The sequence below is a fragment of the Arachis ipaensis genome, chromosome B6, assembly GCF_059453495.1.
Source record: "Arachis ipaensis isolate K30076 ecotype BB chromosome B6, ASM5945349v1, whole genome shotgun sequence".
In the NCBI taxonomy this organism is placed as follows: Eukaryota; Viridiplantae; Streptophyta; class Magnoliopsida; order Fabales; family Fabaceae; genus Arachis; species Arachis ipaensis.
Window position 1 is genome coordinate 142,292,216 of NC_142441.1, and position 27,513 is coordinate 142,319,728.

Consider the following 27,513-nt stretch of genomic DNA (forward strand, 5'->3'; position numbering starts at 1 on the left):
GGCAACTTCCAGATCAAGATCTCGCCACAGTAGGTCACCAACCCGACGACACAATAGGAGAGACGGTCGCAGCGCCTCACGCGACCACGCTCACGAAAAATCGCCGGAACGACGATACAACAAGAAACACAACCGTAGCGCCTCCCGAGATCTAAGCCGTCAACACGACTCAGACGAAGATCGGAGGTACCGAAATACCAAGCGCACAAGAAACGACCACACAATAATGGGAGCTACACCCTTCACAGAGAGAATCTTAAGAGCAAAACTCCCCAAAGGTTTCGACAAACCTACCGACATGAAGTACGATGGGACCAAAGACCCCCAGGAACATCTAACGGCCTTCGAGGCCAGGATGAACCTAGAAGGAGCGGCCGACGCAGTCCGATGCAGAGCCTTCCCGGTAACCCTCGTAGGACCGGCAATCAAATGGTTCAACGCCCTCCCAAACGGATCCATAGCCAATTTCCACGATATAGCACGAAAGTTCATGGCCCAGTTCACAACTAGAATCACCAAAGCCAAACACCCCATCAGCTTGCTAGGGGTCACGCAAAAACAAGAAGAATCCACAAGGAAATACCTCGACTGCTTCAACGACGAATGCCTGACGGTCGACGGACTCACGGATTCCGTCGCAAGCCTTTGTTTAACCAACGAACTCATGAACGAAGATTTTCGCAAACACCTCACCACTAAACCAGTATGGACCATGCACGAGATCCAGAATGTCGCCAAAGATTACATCAATGACGAAGAAGTTAGCCAGGTTGTCGCCGCCAACAAACGGCAACACAGCAACACCCAACACAGCAACTCGGCTTCTCGCCAAAATCCACCACCCAAAGAGAATCAAAGGGACCACCCCAGACCGACAAATACAAACCGACCACCAAGAATTGGCAAATTCTCTAATTACACGCCCTGACAGCACCAATTACTGAAATATACCACCAAATAGCAGATCGAGGCATCATTCCGAAAGCCCGACAACTCAAAGAAAGGACGGGAGGCAACAAAACCCTCTACTACGACTACCACCGAGGTTACGGTCACAAAACACAAGATTGTTTTGACCTTAAAGACGCCCTCGAACAAGCCATACGAGACGGCAAACTCCCAGAATTTACCAAAATCATCAGAGAACCAAGACGTGCGGAAAGAGACAGGTTGCCGGAAAAAGACGGGCGTAACCCGAGAACCCAAAGGCAACCCCCCAGGGAAAGCCCAGAAGACGACCCGACCATCATTGTAAACGTCATCACGGGCAAGGACATATCGAGCAAGTCGAAACTAACAATGAAAAAAGATCTCAAAGTAATGGCGGTCAGAAACCAAACTCCAACCATTACGGCCGACAACACGATAACCTTCTTACCAGAGGATTGCCAGCACGGCACCTCGGCCGAAGATGCCCCCTTCGTCATCTCGGCTAGAATCGGAACAGGACTAGTACGAAGGATACTAGTAGACATCGGGGCAGACTCGAACATCCTCTTCCGAGGAGCCTTCGATAAGCTCGGGCTCCACAACGACAACCTCCAAACACACCGCAACGGTGTCACGGGACTCGGAGACAACTTTCTCAAACCAGATGGCTCGATCACCCTTCCCATCACCATAGGAACAAGCAACCAAAAGAAGACAATCTTATCCAAATTCGTAGTCCTAAAAGACTCCACAGCTAGGGGTGGAAACAGGCCAGGCCAGGCCAGGCTTTGCTCTTAACAGGCCTGGCTTGTCATACAATTAATTGGCCTGAGCCTGGCCTGCAGCCTGTTATAGGCTCTTTATAAGGTACTAGGCCTGGCCTGTTATTCAGCCTGGCCTGGCTTGAAGCCTGTTAAAAGGCCTATTTTTTTTTTTACAAAAATAAAAATATTATTTAAATAAATTCTTTTTTAATAAAAATATTTATATGTAATATGTCATATATTTAATATTTATAAAAAAATTTTAAACTTTTAATGTATTTAAAATATACAAAAATATTTATAATAAAATATAATAGATTTAAAATATCTCATAATTTTGTTATAATAAATAATTATTTATATATTTAATTATATTTTAACAGGCCCAGGCAGGCCTGACAGGCCAATAAGGCTAATTAACGAGCCTGGGCCTGGCCTATTAACATATTAAGGCTTTTAAAAGAGCCTGGGCCTGTGCCTATTTTATAACAGGCCAGGCCAGGCCAGGCCAAACACAGGCCAGGCTACAGGCCCCTGGCAGGACGCCTGGCCTTTTTCCACCCCTATCCACAGCCTATAACGTGATTCTCGGAAGAAAAACAATCAATGACTTCTCCGCAGTCATCTTTACCAAATACCTCCTCATGAAGTTTAGAACCGACGACGGCTCCGTCAGTACCATCCACGGGGACCGAGAAGTCGCAGCCAAATGCGACAACACCAGCCTAGCCCTAAGAAAGAAATCCCGAGACGCGGCCGGGGTATTCCTAGCCGACCTGGATGCTCGGAAAGACGGCCAACCCAGGCCAGAGCCAGAAGGAGACATGGAAAAGCTACAAATAGGGCCAAGCAAAGAGGAATACACCTTCATTAATAGGAACCTCCCATATGATCTCAAAGAAGAACTCTCCCAACTCTTGAAGCAAAACAGAGATTTGTTCGCATTTACACCAGCCGACATGCCGGGAATAAGCCCCGACCTAATGTCCCACCGGCTACCCGTGGACCCCAAAGCTAAACCAGTGGCACAAAGGAGGCGAAAAATGTCGCCAGACCGAGCCGCCGAGGTCAAGAAGCAAGTCAAAGCCCTACTCGAAGCCAACTTCATCAGGGAACTCCCCTACACGACCTGGTTAGCAAACGTCGTGCTAGTGAAAAAATCTAACGGGAAATGGCGAATGTGCGTCGACTACACGGACCTCAACAAAGCCTGCCCGAAGGACGCCTTTCCCCTACCAAACATTGACGGATTAGTAGATGCCGCATCCGGCCACCGATACCTCAGCTTCATGGACGCATATTCTGGCTACAACCAGATTTCGATGCACTGACCAGACGAAGAAAAAACAGCGTTCATCACCCCAGACGGGACATACTGCTACACAGTGATGCCCTTCGGCCTGAAAAACGCTGGAGCCACCTATCAAAGACTCGTCAACAAGATATTTCAAAACCTGTCCGGAAGCAAACTAGAAGTCTACATAGATGACATGTTCGCTAAAACTGAATCCGACGAATAACTCACCGACGACCTCAAGGTCATAATGAACACCCTACGAAAGCACCAAATGCAACTCAACCCGGCAAAATGTGCCTTCGGGATGGAGGCAGGGAAGTTCCTCGGCTTTATGATCACGCAGCGCGGAGTTGAAGCAAACCCGGAGAAATGTTGCGCCGTCCTCGAAATGACGAGCCCAAAAAACCTCAAAGACATCCAAAAGCTCACCGGCCGATTGACGGCGTTATCATACTTTCTCGGGGCATCGGCTCAAAAAGCGATCCCTTTCTTCAAACTAATGAAAAAAGGAGCCCCTTTTAAATGAGAGACGGAGTGCGAAGAAGCATTCCAGCATTTCAAGAAAGTCCTAGCGGAACCACCAATCCTTGCCAAACCCCAAACAGGGAAACACTCTACCTGTACCTCTCCATTACGGAAGAGGCACTCGCAGCAGCACTCATCCGTGAAAACATGAAAAAGGAACAAGAACCTATCTACTTCATAAGCAAAGTCTTGCAAGAAGCGGAAACTCGCTACTCACGACTAGAAAAATTAGCTTTTACACTCCTCACGGCCTCCCGACGCCTGCGACAATACTTCCAGGCCCACCCCTTGACGGTCCAAACCGACCAGGCGGTCAAACAAGTACTACAAAAACCCGACCTTGCGGGAAGAATGTTAGCATGGTCCATCGAACTATCTCAATTCGAAATCAAGTTCGAACCCCGGTACGCGATCAAAGCACAGGCCATGGCCGACTTTATCGCCGAGATGACCCCAGGAAACTCCACCCCCGAATCGTGGAAACTACATGTTGACGGCTCGTCAAACGTCACCTTTGGAGGTGCCGGAGTCATTCTCGAAAGTCAGAACGGAGTCGTAATCGAACAATCAGTACGATATAAATTCCCAGTCTCAAACAACCAGGCAGAATACGAGGCCCTCCTGGCAGGCCTAGCCCTAGCTCGGGAAGTCGGAGCAAAGGTCCTAGAGGTAAATACCGACTCACAGGTAGTCAGCTCCCAAATCAACGGAGACTACCAGACACGAGATCCCCTACTCCAACAGTACCTCGCTAAGGTAAACAAACTAAAAGAAGGATTCGAGCGAGTTACCATACAGCATGTCCCTAGGGAACGAAACGCCAGGGCAGACCTACTTTCCAAACTAGCCAGTACCAAACCAGGACACGGTAATAAATCGCTTATCCAGGAAGTCGTCAAGTCACCCTCTGTGTCAACGACAACCAACGCTCATCTAACACTCTCGAACCAAGGATCTTGGACCTACCCTATCCTACAGTACCTCCTTGACGGAACACTGTTGTCGGATCCCAAAGAGGGTAAACGAATAAAATGGGAAGCCGCCAACTATACCGTTGTCACAGGACAGCTATACAAACGTGGATTCTCGCAACCCCTACTCAAATGCGTCGAACCCGAGAACACGGAGTACATACTCTGTGAAATCCACGAAGGTTGCTGCGGCCACCACGTCGGAGGAAAAACATTAGCCCAAAAAGTCATTAGAGCAGGCTACTTCTGGCCCACGGTTATCCGGGATTCCATACAAATAGTTAAAAGCTGCGACAAATGCCAAAGGCACGCCAATATCCACCAAGCCGCACCACACCAGCTCAGCATCATATCGGCAGAACAGCCATTTGGCACCTGGGGGATCGACCTCGTCGAACCCTTCCCTACGGCACCCGGTCAACTCTGGTACCTCATCGTCGCCATAGACTACTACACCAAGTGGATCGAAGCCGAACCCCTAGCCTCCATAACGGCAGCCCAATGCCGTAAATTCCTCTGGCGACAGATCATCACCCGATTCGGGATCCCCGAGATCGTTATCTCGGACAATGGAACCCAATTTGCCGACAAAAAGTTCAGAGAATTCTTAGAAGGACTACGCGTATCTCACCGTTTCAGCTCGGTAGAACACCCCCAAACAAACGGACAGGTGGAATCCGCAAATAAAATAATCATCAAAGGACTCAAGAAACGGCTCGACGAAGCCAAAGGACTATGGGCCGACGAGCTCGGATCGGTCCTATGGTCATACCGAACCACACCGCAAACGACCACGAGAGAAACTCCCTTCCGACTAACATACGGCGTGGAGGCGGTCATCCCGGTAGAAATCAGAGACCCAAGCCCCAGAAAAACGGTCGGCGGTAACGACGAGGAAGCAGAACGAGACCTCATTGACGAGGAAAGAAGCATAGCTCACATCAAAGAGATAGCCCTAAAACAGAGAATCAGCTTAAGATTCAACCATGGCGTCGTCCGACGGGAATTTGCGGCCGACGACCTCGTCCTACAACGAAACGACATCGGTCCCCCGCCCCAGGAGAAGGGAAACTCACCCCCAACTGGGAAGGACCATACAGAATCAAGGCGGTAATCGGAAAAGGAGCATACAAACTCGAACGGCTTAACGGCGACGAAGTCCCAAGGACCTGGAATGCCGCAAATTTACGGCGATACTACACCTAGGCCGACCTAACTAGGTCACCTCTTCTTACTTGTTTATGTATCTTCCCATTTTACAAATTTGCTTATCTTCCCATTTTACAAACTCTTGAAAATTGCTTAAGTATCAATCCCGGGTACTCTTTCCCCCCAAAGACGGAGGGTTTTAACGAGGCCCACCCATCAATAAAATTTCATTAAAAGGCTATCCCTAAATTCTTCAATTTTAAAATGTCCCAAATAACGGAACAAAATTACGGCCACGACTAGGGGACCGATCACCCCTCAGGCCCGACACACGGATATCCATGAAAATACGACCACACGACGGTCCGCTCATCCCAAACGGAATGAAATATACTAAAAAACGGAACAGTCTTAAACGGAATATACAAAAAGGCCCGAACGGCCGAAAAAGTCATTTAACGAATTCGGAATCACAAAGTCACGGTTACACGGCCCACGGCCAAACCAAAATATCCAAAAAACAAAACCAAGTCTCAAGACAAAAATACAAAATTACAAAGAGATAAAGCTACTCGAGGTCGACTATCCGGCCATCACGAACGGTCTTGAACGCTCCCATCACGGACACGTCCACGCCCGGAGCCAGCACCAGGGCCTGTGCCTTCATCGTCTCCTCGGTAGCAGCGATCGCATCCTTAGCATCAGCCAACAGCTCCGTTTTCTCCCTCTTCAAGGCAGCAACCTCGGCCTTCAAAGCCTCCGTCTCACCAAGAAGCACGGCAGCCTGGGAACCCGCATCAGAAGCCTTCTGCCGCTCCTCACCCAGCTGAGAAACAAGTGAAGTCTCAACCTCGGAAAGCCGGAAATCTCTGCCCCAGCCTCCTCAGAAGACTTCACTGCCTTCTCCCTCGCAATCTCGACAGTCTCAAGCTTCTCCTTCAGCTTAACCATTTCAGCCTGAGAGTGACGAAGTTTCTTATCCAGCAAACCAACTTGAGCCATCACGGGCTCAGCCTTCCGAACAACGACAGCAGACCGAAGGAGGGCACGGTACACCGACTTGGCCTAGAACGAAACATCGCAACCATCAAAAAACGGCTCCGTACCAGGCATCAAGTGTTGATCAATAAAACCCGGGGCATCGAAACGACAATCCATCACACTAGGCACCAAACCCTCCTGCTCAAAAGTCTCGCTGCTCGGGTCTTCAGGCCTTTTTCTCTTCTGAGAAGCCTCAGCAGCCGTCACCACGACGACTTCAGGAGAGTTCGCAGGACCAGGAGAAACTTGAGCATCGGCCCGCGCACCCGAGGAAACCACCTCCTGAGAAACCGGCTGAGAATCCACGGCAGGATAGACAGGGGTAGAAGGAGACGAAGATCCCTCCTCCCGACCCATCGCGGCCTTCAACCTAGCCAAAGAAGTCAGCCCACCAGCCATCTCAACTGAAAGAAACCAAAGAAAAATCAAGTTACAAACTCGGGAAAAACGAAACAAAAAATCAGGAAAGAGATAGAGCACACACCGATATACGCCCAACAAGCCTCAGGGTCCCCCATGACATCCCGAGGATTCAACGGACGCTCGCCAAACAAATGCCACAAAATGTTGGCGACATCCTTATCCTCCTGGGACAAGCCATCATAGGTGAACTTAGTCAAAACCGACGGGCCAGCACGGAAATTCCAGTACGTCAGAAACCGGCGGACGCCTTCCGGCGACAACCAAAACGGATGATGCCCCTGAACGGGACGCACCTTAAAATACTCCCTTTTGAAACCGTGAAAGGAATCCTCAAACAACCCAAAAATTCAGCGATGAGGCTGAGCACGGAATGACATGTATCCCTTCTTATGCTTCCCTTCTTTAGTCGGGAGAGTGCATAAGAAAAGAAAAAGAAAAACAGGAACAGAAGCCGAAAGGTCGAGATACCGGCACACCAACTCAAAAGACCGCACGGCAGCCCAACTATTCGCATGAAGCTGAGACGGCGCCACGGAACACCGACTCAGCAAATTCTGAACAAACGGCGAGAAAGGAAACCGCACGCCGAGCCGTGTAAACATCGACTCGTAAACCCACATCCAGTCCGGAACAGTGGGCGAATGAAGATTTAAATAACAGACACGCTCGTCGGCATCTGGAAGGGCAAGCTCGTACTGCCGCTCCATCTCACCGCCACCACAAATCGCCCCCTGATCACGGAGGCGTTGAAGATCGGCCTCCGTCATCCGTGACGGAACGCCCCACACATCGCTAGTCACCCAAGTGTAGCGAGCGGGGACGCCCCTGGAGGGAGCCACGGGAGCACCAACACCCTCATTTCTCCGCCGATGCATACCTAAAACAGGGAGGAGCACCACCATCAGCCTACCAACCCTACGTAGAAGCAAGAACAGAAACCTACCGCTACTGCCAAAACCAACACGGTGGTGCACCGCCACTACTAACCAAACACAACCACACTCAGCCCCCCTCCAAAACTTAAAATACCACCGCAGAAAACACAATGCAGCAATAAAATAACAAAGTACAACGCATGGCAAATACAAAATAGGCATAGCACAAAACAAAAAAGAAGCACACCAACCTGGAAACAGAGAAAAAGATCCTGGGGAAGCTTGAGAAGCAGAAGCGGCAAAAAAGCACCAGAGAACAGTGACACAGAGAGAAGAGAAGATTTCTTCAAAAGAACGAAAAAAGAAAAAAACAAAACAAACGAGGGAATTAAAAGGCCAAAACGGTTACAGAAGAAGGGGGGCGAAAATACACAAATAACCCTAAAAACAAGGTAAGGCTCGTAGGGGCAAAAGAGGAAAATGCTCCCTCGCATTAAACACCCCCCTCGAAAATAGAAGCTAATAAAGCACGCCTCGAAGAACGCAACAGACGCAGTAGGCTCGGAAGAGTCACGTCAAACCAAAACGGTCAGACGAACCTTCCAGCAAAAGCCAAGGCCGAGACACCGATCTCGCGACGGAGAATCAAACGAACACCCAAGAAAAACTAAAGACCCAGCCCGCAGTCAAATACCACACCTTCCAGCGACAGACTGACCTTGTTTGCTCTCCCGCTGCGGGGGCAATTGTTACGGATCCGGCCCACGGATCCCAGACCCACGACTAAACTCGAACCCGGTTTCTCGGGTCCGACCCGCCTCCATCTTCCAGAAGGCTCGAAACCGGCCCTCTAGAACTCCTAACCGACTTTCAAATTCAAATATCTCCCTTATCTTAGCCAAATAAGATAAGATAAGATGCTCACCAAATACCTATAAAAGGAGGACCCAAGTCCCTCCAGGTATTCATTCATTCCTCACACCTTCTACCTCTTAGATCCATTCTGACTTGAGCGTCGGAGTGTCTTTGCAGGTACCTCCCCCCATTGCTCCAGTCAGGCAACCCGGCTTCAGCTCAGGTTCGCGGGTTCCCGATCCACCCTTCAAACCGTACCAGAGACATCTCGTACATACATATATTTATATACAAATATATTAATAACTGATTTTAATGACTAATTTTAGTGTACAAATAATATTTTTATAATTTTTTATATGAATAAGAAAACCAACAATACTACACCGAATTAAAATGTCAGTAGTAATCGACAATAATATAGTTAAAAATTATACAAACAAAACAAATCTAAAAAACTGAGAGATAAGAATAATACATACACTCTAAAATTTTAATATAAAAAATCTCTCGAAGTGAAAAATAAAAAACACATACATCAAGTCCTAAATAAAGGTTTAGTACAATCTGAAAGAGTCTAGCAGCGAAAACGATACAAATATCCAACACAAAAATAATATAGAAGCACTCACAACATAATATGGCAGCAACTATAATAAACAAATATAGCAAGTAAAGCAATAACAAGAACACACCAAGATTTTAACGTGAAAAACCCTCTCAATGTGAGAGGTAAAAACCACGGGTCGTCCAGACCAATAAAATAGCTCTACTATAATCAAATGAAGTACAAGAGAGTCTCAAACAAAGCACAAAAATATGCATATAACCAGCCAAAACATCAAAGTACCAAAGCTTTCAAATGAGAAGCAAGAAGATGAAATATACCCAAAAAAATAGAGCTGCTGTCGAAGCCAATTTCTCCCTCTAAAGACCTCTAATTAAAATCTTCACCGTTCATAATAAAGAACAAAATGTGAAGAATCTACAGTCCAAATTTCACGTCGATCCAATGGTGAAAGAATGAGAAATCGCCGTTCAAAGATTGCTGCTCTGTGTAAAAAGGAAAACCTAATTTCTCTCTTGCGAAGCCAATTTCTCCCACTTCAAACCTCCAATCAACATCTCCACCGACCAGAACGAATGAGAAACTGACATTTTAAATTTACTACTTTGGATAAAAACGAAAATTCTGTTTTTTCCTCTTCTCTCTCACTTGGTGGCTATTCTCTCTCCCTCACAATGACCCCAAAATCTGATTAGGGTTGTGGCACAATGGGTGTAAAGAGCCACCCTCAAAATGCTGAGCTTGGACCTCACAAGGGAGAGAAAAATACTCAGCAAATCTCCCCCTTCTCGACTAGGTGGAGGCTCTCGCCATTCCGTCGATCAAACAACATGTTTCAAACTTTTCTCTTGACAATGCTTTTGTCATCATATTAGCACCATTGTCATCAATGTGAACTTTCTCAAGTTCCAACAACTTGGAATCTAACATATCCCGTATCCAGTGATACCTAACATCAATATGTTTAGATCTTGCATGAAAAATAGAATTCTTGGCAAGATGAATAGCACTTTGGCTATCACACAACAACACATAACGGTCTTGCTTAAAACCAAGTGCTGCAAGAAATTTTTTCATCCACAACAACTCTTTACATGCTTCAGTTGCTGCAATAAACTCTGCCTCTGTGGTAGAAAATGCAACACACTTTTGTAGCTTTGACTGCCATGAAATAGCTCCCCCTGCAAACTTGACCAAATAACCTGAAGTAGACTTTCGAGAATCAATATCTCCTGCCATGTCTGCATCAGTAAAGCCAACTAGCAAAGGTTTTTCACTACCAAAACTCAAACTCAAGTTAGTTGTACCTTTGAGATATCTCATAATCCATTTAACAGCATTCCAATATTCTTTACCTAGATTAGAGAGAAAACGACTCACAGTACCAACCGCAAGAGCAATGTCTGGTCTAGTACACACCATAGCATACATCAAGCTTCCAACAGCTGAGGCATAAGGAATTTCATCCATTGCTTGTTTCTCCTCATCAGTGGTTGGACACTGCTTGGTGCTCAACTTAAAATGAGGAGCAAAAGAACTAGCAATACATTAGGCATCATTCATGCCAAATCTTTGAAGCACCTTCTTTATGTACTTCTCCTGTGACAAATAAAGCTTCTTGGAATCTCTATAACGAGTAATAGTCATGCCCAAAATTTGTTTGGCAGGACCCAAGTCCTTCATAGCAAAGAACTTGCTCAACTGTTTCTTCAACTCATTAATCCTCAAAGCATTCTTATCCACAATCAAAATATCATCCACATAAAGCAAAAGAATGATAAAATCATCATTAGAAAATTTTTGCACAAATACACAATAATCTGAAGTTGTCTTACGGTAACCATGCTTTCCCATAATAGATTCAAACTTCTTGTACCACTGTTTTGGAGCTTGCTTCAACCCATAAAGACTCTTCTTAAGCTTGCACACAAAATCTTCCTTTCCTTTAACAACAAAGCCCTCCGGTTGCTCCATGTAGATCTCCTTGTCTAAATCACCATGAAGAAAAGTTGTCTTCACATCCATTTGCTCAATCTCCAGATCAAGAGACGCTGCTAATCCAAGCACAGCACGAATGGATGACATCCTCACAACAGGAGAAAAGATCTCCTCATAATTAACACCTTTTCTCTGGCTAAAACCTCTAACAACCAATCTAGTCTTATACCGAGGCTTAGAATTGTGTTCTTCATTCTTGATTCTAAATACACATTTGTTCTTCAAAATTCGCATACCCTTCGGTAGCTTCACCAACTCATAGGTATCATTCTCAAGCAATGACTTCATTTCTTCTTGCATAGCTTCAAGCCATTGAGTTTTTCTTTCATCTTCAACAGCCTCTCCAAAGCATTCATGTTCTTCCCCATCAGTCAACAAAACAAACTCATGTGGAGAATACCTTGACGAAGGCTTTCTCTCTCTTGTAGACCTTCTAAGTGCATTTGCAGGAATTTCTAAAGCTGGTTCTTCATCTTGATCATCATTACCAACTTCATCAAGTATCGGATCAACTGTTCCATCTTCACCTGCACTTGTATCATGCTCATTATTTTGAGCTTCAACTCTACCATCTTCTACCATAGGCATAGAGAGAGTAATATCCAAGTCAGAAAAATCATCACTAGGCTGAACCATTGGCTTCTCCACATTATCAACATCCTTCAATGTTTAGTCTTCAACAAAGACAACATCTCTACTCCGAATCACCTTCTTGCTAACAGGATCATAAAACCTGTAACCAAACTCATCCATGCCATAGCCAATAAAAATACACTGCCTAGTCTTTATATCAAGCTTAGATCTCTCATCTTTAGGAATATGAACAAAAGCTTTACATCCAAAGACTCTTAAATGATCATAAGAAACATCTTTACCTGACCATACCTTCTCTGGCACTTCAAATTGCAAGGGAACACATGGTGTCCGGTTCAAGATATGAACAATAGTGCTCAAAACTTCACCCCAAAAGGATTCTGCCAATCCAGATTGTGACAATAAATACCTAACTCTTTCAACCAATATTCTGTTCATCCTTTCAGCCAAGCCATTCAACTGAGGAGTCTTCGGAGGAGTCTTCTGATGTCTTATACCATGCTCTTTACAATAAGCATCAAATGGACCTGAGTACTCACCACCATTGTCAGATCGAATGCATTTCAACTTCTTCCCAGTTTCTCTTTCAACAGAAGCTTGAAATTGCTTGAACACATTCAAAACTTGATCTTTGGTCTTCAAAGTGTAAACCCATAATTTTCTAGAATGATCATCAATAAAGGTTACAAAATAGATAGACCCTCCAAGTGTTATTGTCTTCATCGGCCCACATACATCAGAATGCACCAAGTCAAGTATCTTCTGCTTTCTTGAAGGTGGATGACTCTTAAAAGAAACCCTGTTTTGTTTTCCAACAAAATAATGGTTGCACTTTTACAAAGCAACCTTACAACCAGATAAAAGATTCCTCTTGGATAACATATTTATACCCTTCTCACTCATATGCCATAATCTCTTATGCCATAAATCAGTTTCATCAACAAACTCAGCAGCATTAACAACATCTTTTACAATCTTTGCTTGAGTTAAATAAAGAGTAGAGTGTCATGTACCTCTAGCAACAACCATGGAACCCTTGGTGCACTTCCAACTATCACGGGAGAATGAGCTATCCAAGTCTTCATCACACAACTTACCAACAGAAAGTAAGTTCAACCGAATATCTGGAACATGCTTCACACGCTTCAAAGTCAACTTGGTACCGTTGAAGGTTTCTAAACAAATCCGTCCAACACCAGCACATTTTGCAACACCTTGATGAGCCATTTTCACATCACCAAAATCACCAGGAGTATAAGAGGTAAAGAAATCCCTCCTAGATGTAACATGAATAGAAGCACCACTATCAATCACCCAACTAGTGCTATTATCAACAAGGTTAACAGATTCAAACTCCTCAACAATAAGAAAATCATCATGAGTTACATTAACCTTGTCTTCATTGCTACCATCATCTTTATTTGTGCTTTTGTCTTTACTTGCCTTGGCTTTCTCCTTCTTTAACTGCCAACAAAATTTCTTCACATATCCCTTTTGACTACAATGATGACACTCAATATTCTTATACTTTCCTCGAGACTTGCTTCTGCTTTGATCTCTACCTTTAGAACCTCGACTTTTGTTTCTCCTCCTAGACTCAGAAACAAGAACATCTGAATGTGTAGTCGATGTACCTTGTGATTTTCTTCTCATCTCTTCATTCAAAATACTGCTCTTGGCAAGATCCATAGAGATTACACTATCAGGAGCAGAATTAGACAATGACATTTTGAGAATTTTCCACGAGTCTGGTAAGGAGCCAAGAAGTAACAATCCTTGAACCTTTTCATCAAATTTGATACCCATGGAAGATATATAACTAATTCATAATTCTTTGAAAATTATTCAAGTGATCTGTCATTGATGTCCCATTTGTATACTTCAAAGCCAACAACTACTTGATCAAAAACATCTTGTTATTCCCAGTTTTTCAAGTATACAACTGTTCAAGCTTAATCCAAAGGGTCCGAGCATGTGTCTCTCTAATAATATAGTTCAACACATTATCGTCAACCCACTGCCTAATATATCCATAGACTTGTCTATGCAACAAAGTCCAATCATCATCAGATTTATCATTAGACTTCTTTGTACCAAAAACTAGTTGATGAAAATTCTTGACATAAAGCAAATCTTCCATCTTTGACTTTCACAAATCATAATTAGAACCATTAAGAGTGATCATCCTATTAGTATTAGTATTAGCTTCCATTGTTCACAGAATCACAAGCCCAGAAAAATACCAACAAGCTCTGATACCAGTATGAAAGAGCCTAGCAGCGAAAACGACACAAATATCCAATACAAGAACAATATGGAAGCACTCACAACACAATATGGCAGCAACTATAACAAGCAAATATAGCAAGTAAAGCAATAACAAGAATACACCGAGATTTTAACATGGAAAATCCTCTCAATGTGAGAGGTAAAAACCACGGGTCGTCCAGACCAATGAAATAGATCCACTATAATCAAATGAGGTACAAGAGAGTCTCAAACAAAGTACAAAAATGTGCATATAACCAGCCAAAACATCAAAGCACCAAAGCTTTCAAATGAGAAGCAAGAAGATGAAATATACCAAAAAAATAGAGCTACTGTTGAAGTCAATTTCTCTCTCTGCAGATTTTCAATTAAAATCTCTACCGTTCAGAATGAAGAACAAGATGTGAAAAATCTACAGTCCAAATTTCACATCAATCCAACGGTGAAAGAATGATAAATCGCCGTTCAAAGATTGCTGCTCTGTGTAAAAACGGGAAACCTAATTTCTCTCTTGTGAAGCCAATTTCTCCCACTGAAAACATCCAATCAACATCTTCACCGACCAGAATAAAGAAAAAGATGAGTGAAACACGCAGTTTAAATTTCAAGCCGATCCAACGGTGAACGAATGAGAAACTGACATTTGAAATTTACTGCTTTGGATAAAAACGAGAATTCTATTTTTCCCTCTTCTCTCTCACTTGGTGGCTGTTCTCTCTCCCTCACAATGACCCTAAAATCTAATTACGGTTGAGATTTGGATCCTCTAAAGTTTGAATTTCACTTTAGAGAGTAAAGTGTGATCTTTCACCATTGATTTCATAGGTAGGACCAATAATAAATATGAAAGAGAAACTATTCAATGGGAGAAGATCACACTTTACTCTTTAAAGTGAAATTCAAATTTTAGAAAATCCAAATCCTTAGGGTTGTGGCACAATAAGTGCAAAGAGACACCCTCAAAATGTTTGGCTTGAGCCTCACAAAAGAGAGAAAAAAACCCAACACAATCAAAATAGAAGGTAATATTATTTAATAATTTATAATATTATTTTTATATAAAGATGTCATCATAAAAATATTTATTAATGAATTATTATACAAACATATATATAATAAACCAATTAATCTAAAAATTAAAATTTACAACAAAATTTAAAAAAATAAAAATACCACAAAATAGAATTATTGTTGCGCAACCAATATCTCCAACTACAAACCTCATTTTGACAATCTAAATTCACTTTACGTGGTTAAGCCAACAAATTTTTTACTCTATAAAAAAGTCTTGATAGAAATAAACACACAGTTTATCGTAAATAAATCATAATTCAATTCAACTTATTAGATAAAAAAGACTATATGTATTATTTATATTAGTGAAAAGAAAAAATCCTTTATAAATTAGACGATGAGAAAAATTTAGGAAAAGGAAAATTCACTCTTCACAGAGATTTATATTCTCTTATTATAATTGATTAATAAACATTGAAAGCTTTCACATTGGACGCGGTCTAATAATAAAATAGCTCACATCTTAAATTGGGTTTTTGTTGGCTCAATTTTATGGAAATGGAGGCCATGTGTGTGCTATGCGTCTATATGAAGTTATGGGGGACTGGACAAATATGTAGGACAGTTTTGTTGTCAGTGTGATATAGAGGAACTCGGACTGTACGAATTCTTTGGATTAAATTTTGAATAACAAATCGCACGGTCCGATTTGTATTGGAGGAAAAAAATTTTGGGTATTGAAATCGTACCCTACGATTTCTTTAGTAGGTAATTTCGTCCCATATCGCACGGTCCGAGTTCGTGATTGAGAGTTTGAGTTAAGGCACATTGAACTCGGACCCTCCGTTTTGTGGAAGGGCTAAGAGGAACTCGGATGGTCCGAGTTCGTTTACTTTTTTTTTTTGGTTCAGTTTAACCTAGTCGAAGGGTGCGAGTTCCTTAAGCATGCTGATATAAAAGAGTGAAGTGTTAGTGGTGGGAGCTTAGTTCCGTCTTCTTCCTTGTTGAGCGGCTGCTTCCTCTCCTCTTCTATCTGGGTTTTTCAGTTTTGATTTTGAAAGTGTAGTTGCTAAGGCTAAGCTTATGCTTATTTTTTGTTGAGTGAAAAAAATGAGTGACAAAGTATTGCTAAAAATATACTATTTTGGTCAGATTTTGTTACAAACGAGTGAAGGAGTAAAATTTATTTGTGAAAATCCATTAGATCTTGTTATTCCTTTTATTATCTCATTTGAAGAACTCAAAGGTGTAATCTGTAAAAAGATTAATTCTGAGCGGGCAAGAAAGATATCCTGTATCCTATACAGATATCCCGTACCGGTGTTTGGTGGATTCATCCAGTATCAAACCAAATATGTGACGGACGAAGCGAGCATGCAGGAGATGTTTTCAATGTATATTGAAAACCGGTCTCAGATCTCGTTCATCGAGTTGTATGTTGAGTTTGAACAATCTGAGGCTGACCGGAATATTCTACGGGAAGATTATAATAGTAACAGTGAAGAAGAGTTCGAAAGCAACTACGAATTTGTTGGTCCAGATGGAGATGAAGATCAAGGTGACGGAACCATGGCCCCAGATGTGACAGAAGTGGCAAATGCACTTGCAAACGAAGTGCCGTTTGAGGAGCCATCATTCATGCGAGTGTTGGACTTGGAAGCCATGCATGTTCCGAAATATCCGGAATATATGACTGCAGGTAAAGTAATCGTGGTATTAGGATTTTTTTAGTTAGACATTGATTGAGTTATGAATAATTTACTTTTTATTTACCACTAATTAGTCATGCGTTGAATGTAGTAGTTGTCAGGATAGAACCGGGTTAATACAATATTTACCACTAATAGAAAATTTGTTTTTTTTAACTGTTATATGCTACTAGTATTTATTAGAAAATAATATTTAAATTCTCTATAATATGGTTATTACAAAATGCGTGAGTTTGTGGACATTATTATTTGCACAGGTTCGACCCGTTGTACGGTTCAATCTCCGTGAATCGGACCGGACCGGTCCGGTTTGTTTCTTTGACGATTGAACCGGCCAGTCTGCTCTAGTTTTTACATTTGCTGCTTATGTTCTTATTTTGTTTAGAGTAACATAATAACATGTTGCAAAGTCTGGAGTTATAACATACTGGATGCAGTGAAATTTGATTTACCTTTAGAATCGTTTTTGAAATACCTGTGTATTAATGAAATTTTTTCCAATGGTGGCTGTCGTAGCAGAAGTTCCTATTGTCGCAGATGGTGAATTTGCCATTGGTATGGAGTTCAGTTCCAGAGAAGCTGTTATTAAGGCGGTAAAAGAGTATACGATACGACGAAGCGTAGACTACCGGGTGTATGAGTCTGAGCCGTTGACATTTTATGCCAAGTGTACACAGTATGGGTCAGGTGTGATTGGGTTATCAGGGTTAGCTTGATCAGCAGGAAGTACTGTTGGGTTATAAGGAGGTATAATGGTAGCCACACCTGTACCAGAGCCACCATTTCACAGGATCATTCGAAACTGGATTCTATCACAATTGCAGAAGCAATAAAGCCACTGGTTGAGGCTGACTCCTCCTTAAAGGTAAAATCGGTTATAGCAGAAGTGCAATCGAAGTTCAACTACACCATGAGCTACCGGAAAGCATGGTTGGATAAGCAAAGGGCAGTAGAAAAAATATTTGGAGGTTGGGAAGTCTCTTATGAGGCGTTGCCTATATGGTTTGAGGCCATGTGTCACAAGGAGCCATCTGCTGTTGTCCATTTTGAAACTATGCCTACATATCAAGGCGATGACTTGATGGGTGATATTCGGGTACTGCATCGTGTATTTTGGAGTTATTACCCTTGTATTAGGGCATTCAGACATTATAAGCCAATTGTCCAGGTGGATGGGACTCACTTGTATGGAATGTATAAGGGTTGTCTGCTTGTGGCAGTTTCACAGGATGGCAATAACAATATCGTCCCAATTGCATTTGCTATTGTGGAGGGAGAGACTTCTGATGCATGGCATTTTTTTCTTAGTAACCTGCGTCAATATGTTGTAACTCGGGATGGTGTCGGTCTAATATCCGACAGGCACGAGTCCATCAATGCAGCTGTGGAACGTAGTAACGGAGCTTGGTCACCGCCTAGAGCTTTTCATATGTTTTGCATCAGGCATATAGAGTCAAATTTTTTGAGAAAGTTCAAGGCCCCGTACCTCCAAAAATTGGTCGTCAACATTGGTAACCATTTATTAGATTTAAGCAAATTATTAACAGATTCTTCCTTAAATAATTCTATTGAAAACGATTACTTTTCTTTCTATTTGTTGTGATCTACCAGGATATTCGAGGATGGTGCGGGAGTACGAAATGCGTTACCAGCGGTTACGGGAACGTGGCGAGGCGTACACAAACTGGTTAAACTGAATTCCTCGCGAACAGTACGCATTGGCCTTTGATGGTGGGTACCGATGGGGTCACATGACGACGAATCTAGTGGAGTGTATCAATTCAGTTTTGAAGGGTGCATGCAATCTTCCCATTACTGCTCTTGTGAAGGCAACATTCTACAGACTAAACGAGTTGTTCACCCGAAAAAGAGCGGAGGCGGAAGCCCGGATCAATGCTGGCCATGTGTTTTCTGATATCGTGACATCGAAGTTGCATGCAAACCAACTTGCATCAGGAAACATCCAGGTTAGTTGCTTTGACCGCCAGAATGAGGTCTTTGAGGTTCGTGAGATGCCGAGCGGGCTGGAGTTTGCAGTCGATCTATGTGGCCTTCGATGTGACTGTGGTGAGTTCCAGGTGGACTGGATCCCTTGCAGACATGTGTTCGCATGTTGTGCCAACCAGCGACTGGATTGGCAACTATATGTGCATGATGTGTATAAGATGGACCAAGTGCGGCGGGTGTACCGAGCTAGGTTTAGGCCACTAGGTAATCCTACCACATGGCCTGCTTATAACGGACCTCGGTTCATACCAAATCCGTACCTGAGACGGGTCACGAAAGGTCGCCCCAGGATGACGCGCTTTCTGAATGAGATGGACACGCGGATGTTATGTCGTCCCAGGCGATGTACGCTATGTGAGGCTGAGGGACATAGTCGTAGCAGATGCCGTCAGTCAGCTGGTTCAAATACCAACAGAGATGCCCCCTAGGTTCATAGTTTTAAGATGATCTTGTATAATATAACCTGATTGAGCAATCTGAGTTAACATGACCTGCTATATGTAACCTTATAAATGATGACAATCTAGTATTATCACATATCTGTTGCATTATATAATATGATGGTTAATACATCAATACATCAATATCTGTATGAACATATTAGTATTTTATGAAACATTATTACATACTCCAGATGGTTAATACATCAAAAAAATTCATAACAACTAGGTGATAATAAACATACAATATAATCTTACCATAGTCCAAGTCATTAATACATAATGTCCAACACATAAAAATTACTCAATACAAAATCCAACACATACAAATTACTCAATACAAAGTCCAACACATACAAATTACCCTAAACATAACTCCACAACTACTTTCTCATTGCCCACTTTACATCCTTCACAAAGTTCTTGCATTTTTTGGCCGCTTTTTTTAAGACAGAAGGAGTGAAGCGATTAGCACTCCGACGTGGCGGATCAATCCTCAGATTGTAACCTTTGACATTGTCCTCTGGAGTGTCCGCCTGACCTGTATACAATTTTGAATAAACAAGTATATGCAGCACATTACATATTCATTACCAACATAGATACCACAAATCAAGAAGGAACTGGGTGGTTACATGTCAACATTCTTGATTTCTACAAAAAAAAAAATAACAAATTACTAGTCAGATAAAAAATAATTACTACCTTACTATCATCAATCATTTTACTGAATCTTTATATAACTAATTATTCTAACTTCTAAAATTATTTAATTAATCCTTAAAATTAATCAAAACTGCAAATAAAAAACATTACTAATACAAATATTCCTAATCAAAATTCTCAACCATATTACAACATCTACAATAATATCTAATATTAATGACTCATTTGTTAAACATTTTTTTCTCAACAATAAAAAAATATTCCTAATCAATATATGCCATCATTCATATTCATACAACGGTAACAATAAATAACTTGCTAATAATAATTACTACAATTAAAAAAATTTAAATCTTCTCATAACAAAAAAGCTAACATGCCTTAACTACAATAATTCTACTAATCATTCAACAATAACACTATCTCACAATAACAATAACATTATCATCAACTTCATCAATAACAGTTATAGTTAATTTTTTAAAAAAACATTTAAAAATGATTAACGTTCCTCACAAATAATTATACTAAAAATTAATTAAAAATTTAAACAAAAATTACATTCTCTACTTAAACCACTCTGTTTACTTCTCTTTTTCTATTACAGGCGGGAAAACTAACTAACAACAATAATAATAAAGAATTTCTTATAATAACATTTATAATTAAAAATCTGTAAAAATTTTTTTGAAAAATCTAACAAATATTGAAAAATTAGTAACAATCATTCTATTTATTTTCTTTAATTGCATTTTTCACAATAGCCATAATAATTAAATTTTTAATATTAATTTCCTTATAATAATATTTATAATTAAAAATCTGTAAAAAAATTTTTGAAAAATCTAACAAATATTGCAAAATTTGTAACAATCATTCTATTTATTTTCTTTAATTGCATTTTTCACAACAGCCATAATAATTAAATTTTTAATATTAATTTCCTTATAATAATATTTATCATTAAAAATCTGTAAAAAAAATTTTGATAAATCTAACAAATATTGAAAAATTAGTAACAATCATTCTATTTATTTTCTTTAATTGCATTTTTCACAACAGCCATAATAATTAAATTTTTAATATTAATTTTCTTATAATAATATTTATCATTAAAAATCTGTAAAAAAATCTTTAAAAAATCTAACAAATATTGAAAAATTAGTAATCATTCTATTTATTTTCTTTAGCTGCATTTTTCACAACAGCCATAATAATTAAATTTTTAATATTAATAAATATAAACATACTAAATTTATAAAATTTAAAAAAATTTTAAAAAAACTTACATAATCAGGATCATTGAGATAATGAATAATGTGAAGCTCAGATCGATCAACATCTTTAATTTTATATTTTTTTGGCATGATTAAAGCTCCTCCACCATGCAAAGAAGCCAGAGAAAGGATGAAGAAGGTGACTGAAGTTGAGAGTGAAATGTGAGAGAGTGAATGGTAATCGGATGGTGAGAGAGGGTGTTGAGGGGTCTTTGTTGGGTTTCAGGGGCACCGTTCGGGGTTAACTATGCGCGCGACGCGTGTCAACTTGGTGACGAACTCGGACCGTGCGATGGGTGGAGAGGAAATCGGATGGTCCGTGTGCTTCATCGATCTCGGAGGGTCCGAGTTGCAAGCTTCAGTGAACAAAATCAATGCTTCTCGGACCATGCGTGTTGTGCTTGGAACTCGGAGGGTCCGAGTTGTTCACCCCTGACACCACAATTTTGTGAAGCACTTCCTACCCCCATACCAGCGTTCTACACTATCCATGCACCAATATGTATATTAAAAAGTGATACTTTGTTATCTCATGTTAAGTTTCATGTATTCATGTATAATCTGTACACATGAATGGAAATAGGTTGGGTCGAATTGAGTTTGATTTTGTGGAACTTGATTCATGTTATAAATATATGATCTAAGTTTATTATTTTTTATAATTTTTTTTCAAACTTAAATTCAATCTATTTACAGTCAGATAAACCCACAAATTTATTTTAAAAACTTATTTCATAAATTAGAACTCAAAACATAAATTTTATGTTATTATATTACTCTTTAGTCTTCACATCCTCCTTAAAATATCAATTTTTACTAAATTGGTTATAAGTTTATTTACAAAAAAAAAATAGATATTTTTATCAAATAAATAGTCATTTCTAACTATGAAAGATTCGGATGCTGACCAAACTGACCATGAAAAATTAAAATTAAAGTTATACCCATTTAAGATAAATTTTGTTCGACAAAAATAACCAATTATTACATTTTTATTCATAATTTCATAAACACCCCTAACCTTTCATCTCCCTTTATCTCTAAAACCAATCTCTAACCCTATCAATCTAACCCCACTCCCTCCTCCTCTGTCTTTACTCTCAAACCCATTTTTAAAAACCCATCTATATACAAGAATTGCAGCCCTGGATGAGTGGGAAGAAGCATAGCTGGAAATGAACAAGTTGCAAGGGAAGGAGCTCAAGCTCCAATCCAATTGCTTCAAGTAATTGCTGGTGTAATGAACATTGGTGACATGTTTACCAAAAAGATTTGCAACTTTGGCGACAATCAAGTCATTGAAAACAAGGGCAGAGGTCAATAACTGTGCATGAATTTTCTTGAAGGATCTTAAGTCCTTACATTTATCAATGGGTATGTATTACTGTCAATACCTAGCTGAGATAAATCATGATACATCCCAGCAAGTAATCCAACATCATCCTCAGGTGAATTTTGAATTTCATTTTCGTCTTATTGTAGGTCGGTCATCTGTTCAATCTGAAATGGTCGACGGCAAAGAGAGGGTAAGGGGATGGAAGGGATGGTGGTGGGAGAAGGGGATGGTGAGGTTGGAGAGTAAAGACAGAGGAGGAGGGAGCGGGGTTAGATTGATAGGGTTAGGGTTTGGTTGTAGAGATAAAGGGAGATGAATGGTTAGGAGTGTTTATGAAATTATGAACAAAAATGTAATAATTGGTTATTTTTGTCGAACAAAACTTATCTTACATGGGTATAATTTTAATTTTAATTTTTTATGGTCAGTTTTGTCAGCGTCCGAATCTTTCATGGTCAGAAATGACTATTTACTCTATTTTTATCTAAGAAAAAATATCAATATAGAAATATAGATATTTCCATCGGTGTTGATCTTTTTTATTTTAGGTGTAAGTTTTATTCTTTAATGTTATCAAATAACTTTTTCATATTATGAATTTCATCCATCTAATTATTGAATAAAGGTTACTAAAAAATTGTTTAGATTGAACGACTAAAAGAGGTAATGTATTTTTTGAGAAAATTTAAGTTATTTTACCTAAATTATTTAACAAAATATTTATAAATTTAAGAGTAATTTGAGAAGAGATTTTGCAAATTCTTTGAAGGAATGCTTAAAATTCTTATTCATTCTATAATATCTCAATGCCTCTCTAGTCTCTAGTGTCTTCTCTGGTTAGAGCTAAGCCTTTTTCAAAGGCTCGCGGTACTAGCAGAGCAGTTATGTTTGAGCTCTTTTAAGTGAAAATGACATATTACTCCTTCACCTTTTAATTTGTGAACATATTTGTTTTTCAAAATTGAAAAATATATAACCATTTGTATAAAAATAATGAGATAAACTCGAACTTTCATAATTTATTCTTTATATTTAGTTTATTATTAAACAAAATATAAAAATAATAATGTTTATATCTTTATTTTTTTATCACTACAAGAATATAGCTAATTAGCAATCACAAAAAAGATCGTAAAATCATCGCTAATTTGACGCAAAATATAATTTGTGATGAATTAGCTACCGTTTATCAATTAATGTTTTTCTCGCTAATTACAAGTCGCATATCAATGAGACAAACACAACAGTCGTTAATTCATCGGAAAGTTTTTTAGCTACCAAATAGATAGTCGCCAATCGAAGAAATAGAATAAACGGTAGTCGTTAATTAACGACAAACTCTACTGCAGCAGACTCATCGCTAAATACAAGCTAACTTCGTAAATAAAATGGAATGCTTAGTTGACGCTAATTAGTAATAAATTTTTTCGAACCTAACTCGTCGCAAGTTGTCCGCTAATATGATCGCAAATTTATCACATTTTGTAGCAAATCTATAGCTAATCTTTGAAAATTCTTAATCAAATTTGTAGGAATTTTGTCGCTAAACTAAAGCTATTACTATCGCAAATATCATCGCAAATTCCTTTTAAACTAGTAACAAATCGATAGGTATCTTACAAATGTTTTCGTCGCAATAAAATCTTTAATTTGTCACCATCATCAATAGCAAGTATGTCAATAATGTTTCGCAGAATATTAGTTTAAATACCAATTTTGTCGCTATATTAAAATAAACCTCATATTATTTTTTTATTTTAGTCATTTAACTAAAATTATAATGCATACAAATAAAATTAGTTCAAAATTATACATGTTTAAAAAAGTTCAAACCATATTTAAAGAGATTAGGTATTGAAGCTTAACCTAATAATAACCAAGCCTTTGGGTTTAATCAAATGCCTATTCTATCTATTCAATAGCTCTAAAAAAAACATGACTTAATCAGTAAACTAACAAAAAAAAAAGGCTCAGTTATAATATCATGTAAAAATGAGTATTCACTCACTTCTTTAATGATGTTGCAATATGGCTGTCCAAATATAATCCCGTTTCTATAAAATCATTATACATTACACATCTCAATTTCTCATTGCACATTGAAAATTAAAAAAAATGAAAAATACAAACAACACCTAAGACTTGATATATCAACTGTACAAAGAACATATCCACTAATTCCACTTTCAGTTTCACCAATATTGTCGCTTATACCGTGATCAAACTACAAAAATATCACAGAAAAATAACATCAGTAGAATAAATTAAGTGAACGTACCCAATCAAGTTCATTTTGGATTCAACTCCGACATCACTAAAATGGCATATTTTATTAATGAATCTTGAGCTGTGGCATTGTTTGCAAATTCCAAAACTAACAATTTAATCTGGCTCCACCAGAGCATTCTAATTTTCAGTCATTAAATTTGTGAGAAAATAACCCAAACATAACTCAAAAGAAAACTTAAAGTCATAAGCTTTCTGGAAATGTTCTAGAATTTTAACTAATTGACAATAAAAATATTATTTTTAAGTACTTGCACTACAAGAAAAATACCCATTCAGCCACACTTTTTTTAAGCTACATTTAAAAAGCGTAGCCTATTCATTATGCTTTTCTCCGTGTTGCCTTTTTATAAGAGAAAAGGATACACAAATGCGGCATCATTTAAAAAGCGTAGCCTTAGGTATTATAGAAATCACTTATAAAGCGTAGCCGTAGGTTGATATCTATAAGTTCACTTTTCATATCAAAGGAGACGCTTTTAAAGGGTAGCCTATTTGTTAAGTTTTGGGTGCACTTTAAAAACGTAGCCTAATGTATCTAGGCCAAATGCACCCAAACACTTAGTAATTTTCCTTTTCCTTATCACCAAATCACTCGCCTTCGAATACCCTCACTTTCGCCTTCTGATCAGAAAAAAAGTTTCGCCCCTCACCTTCGCAAATCACCTTCGAATTAATTGTTGAAAACCCTAACCCTAACACACCCACACACTCACACTCATTCTCACCATCACTCACCACTGCCACCACGCCCCCCTTTCACACACACACACCCAGATCTGAGAGAAAGAGTGAACCAGAGGGAGGAGAGGAGGGAGACGGAGATGAGAGAGCGCGATCGAGAGAATAGAGAGTGAGAGGGGGTCACCGCCGCAACGTCGTTGCACCCGCCGCCATTGCCGTCGCGGAGCAGGGAGCCTGGAGGGGAGAGAGAGACGATTTGCAGACGAGATAGAGAGAGAGGACGAAGATGCGACGCAAGAGAGGAGGCTGTTTCGCCGTGCACTGTCGTCGCTCCTGGGGTCGATTGAAGCCGCCGCCGCAGCTAGGGCTTGCTGTGCTCCTGTCTGTACTCCTAACCTCTATCTCTCTCTCTCTCTCCCTCTTCAACTTTCATTTCATTCTCATTTCAATTTTAATTTCGATGTCTCTGTAGGCAACAATATATTTTAGAAGTTGTATTGGACTGGAAGAGAGGGAAGGGGAGCGTTTGAACTTTCAATTTCATTAATTTTTGCTGAATTTCTGTGCCTGTGGGTGAATACTGGATTGTGAAGGATGGTTATATAGGATTGTGAATACAGAAGTTTGGACCTCTTCATATATGGTATCCCTTCTTTTTTTAATTCCCACAAGAGCTTAGGATTGGTTAAACAGAGCAAATTGAAACTTTGAATGTTCCCCTCATGCAGGGAACAATGCTGATCGATTCCTGAATTGGAGCACTAGGTTCCAAATTGTTCTAGGCGTGGCAAGGGGATTGCAGTACCTTCATGAGGATTCACATCTAAGAATTGTTCACCGAGACATCAAAGCAAGCAACATTCTTCTTGATCATAAGTTTCATCCCAAGATTGGAGACTTTGGCCTTGCCAGGTTCTTCCCTGAAGACCAAGCTTATCTTAGCACACAATTCGCTGGAACATTGTAAGTCCAATTATTAAATATTTTAATTACTATGTATGCTAGCTGCATATTCACCATGTTACTCGTTTTATATTTCAGTTTTCTAATTGTTTTTTTTTGTCATAAATTGGATAGCCTATAATTTTGAGTATTATAATATCACAACACATACCTATACTACACACACAGTTATACACAAAATATTAAGAGTTCTCATCCACTATTGACCCTAATCAAGTCTCAAACCTGAGTACGCAACACATATCATAGGGGAGTGGTGTGAGCTTATGAATGAATCTGGTTTGCCATGTTACCAGGTTTAGTTATTAAGTAATTGAGCTGAGCTGTAAGTTTGACAAATGAAATGGTTTCCTGCCAGCGCCAAAAGGGCTGTTTTCGCCGGAGCCAGAACATTATCGAGGACCAAAGCTGAAAGTTGCCATCCTTGGAGCTGGGCTTTCTGGCATGTCAACTACACTGGAACTCTTGGATCAAGGACACGAGGTTCAGCTCCTTTAATCTTTAATATCACACTTCCTTCATATATTTTATAAGTCATTTTGATACTTTGATTTATGAATATATGTGAAAAGTCAAAGCGACTTATCAGTATGGAACGAAGAAAATGTTATTTTGAAATTGGATGTTATGGTGTACATGGTAAACTTGATTTTTGAAGCAAAGGGGAGTGATTTGGTCAGTTTCTTAACACAATTATGGTGTTAAATTTATTAGGATATTCTAGCTAATGCATTTTATCTAGTGTGTTTACTTCTAATTGCTCTCGATCAGGTGGATATATATGAGTCGAGGACTTTTATTGGTGGGAAAGTTGGTTCTGTTGTTGATAAGAAAGGAAACCAAATTGAAATGGGATTTCTTACAAATAGAAGT

The 27,513-nt window shown here is 39.9% G+C and overlaps 4 protein-coding genes across 4 annotated transcripts; all 4 read left to right on the top strand.

Annotated features, from left to right (window-relative positions):
* Positions 1–3,513: 3,513 nt before the first annotated feature.
* On the top strand, positions 3,514–5,601 carry LOC148562992 (uncharacterized). The gene is made up of 2 exons (XM_088491113.1): positions 3,514–4,643; positions 4,794–5,601. The coding sequence occupies exons 1-2, from the start codon at positions 3,514–3,516 to the stop codon at positions 5,599–5,601; spliced, it is 1,938 nt and encodes a 645-aa protein (XP_088347239.1).
* Positions 5,602–16,382: 10,781 nt separating this feature from the next.
* Positions 16,383–17,697, top strand: LOC148562993 (uncharacterized). Its single transcript, XM_088491114.1, has 2 exons — positions 16,383–16,971; positions 17,501–17,697. Exons 1-2 carry the CDS (start codon positions 16,383–16,385, stop codon positions 17,695–17,697), a joined length of 786 nt encoding a protein of 261 aa, XP_088347240.1.
* Positions 17,698–17,993: 296 nt separating this feature from the next.
* LOC107647563 (uncharacterized) lies at positions 17,994–18,678 on the top strand. The gene is made up of 2 exons (XM_016351633.2): positions 17,994–18,492; positions 18,593–18,678. The coding sequence occupies exons 1-2, from the start codon at positions 17,994–17,996 to the stop codon at positions 18,676–18,678; spliced, it is 585 nt and encodes a 194-aa protein (XP_016207119.2).
* Positions 18,679–18,732: 54 nt separating this feature from the next.
* Positions 18,733–19,416, top strand: LOC148562994 (uncharacterized). Its single transcript, XM_088491115.1, has one exon. It carries the CDS (start codon positions 18,733–18,735, stop codon positions 19,414–19,416), a length of 684 nt encoding a protein of 227 aa, XP_088347241.1.
* The last annotated feature ends 8,097 nt before the right edge of the window (positions 19,417–27,513 follow it).

Bases quoted from the DNA above. Each gene is read 5' to 3' on its own strand.
- LOC148562992 (XM_088491113.1), top strand. From the start codon at position 3,514: ATGAGAGACGGAGTGCGAAGAAGCATTCCAGCATTTCAAGAAAGTCCT. The intron at 4,644-4,793 runs GTACATACTCTG...CAAATGCCAAAG, and splicing joins GTCGAACCCGAGAACACGGA to GCACGCCAATATCCACCAAG.
- LOC148562993 (XM_088491114.1), top strand. From the start codon at position 16,383: ATGAGTGACAAAGTATTGCTAAAAATATACTATTTTGGTCAGATTTTG. The intron at 16,972-17,500 runs GTAAAGTAATCG...CTGTCGTAGCAG, and splicing joins TCCGGAATATATGACTGCAG to AAGTTCCTATTGTCGCAGAT.
- LOC107647563 (XM_016351633.2), top strand. From the start codon at position 17,994: ATGTGTCACAAGGAGCCATCTGCTGTTGTCCATTTTGAAACTATGCCT. The intron at 18,493-18,592 runs GTAACCATTTAT...GTGATCTACCAG, and splicing joins AAAATTGGTCGTCAACATTG to GATATTCGAGGATGGTGCGG.
- LOC148562994 (XM_088491115.1), top strand. From the start codon at position 18,733: ATGACGACGAATCTAGTGGAGTGTATCAATTCAGTTTTGAAGGGTGCA.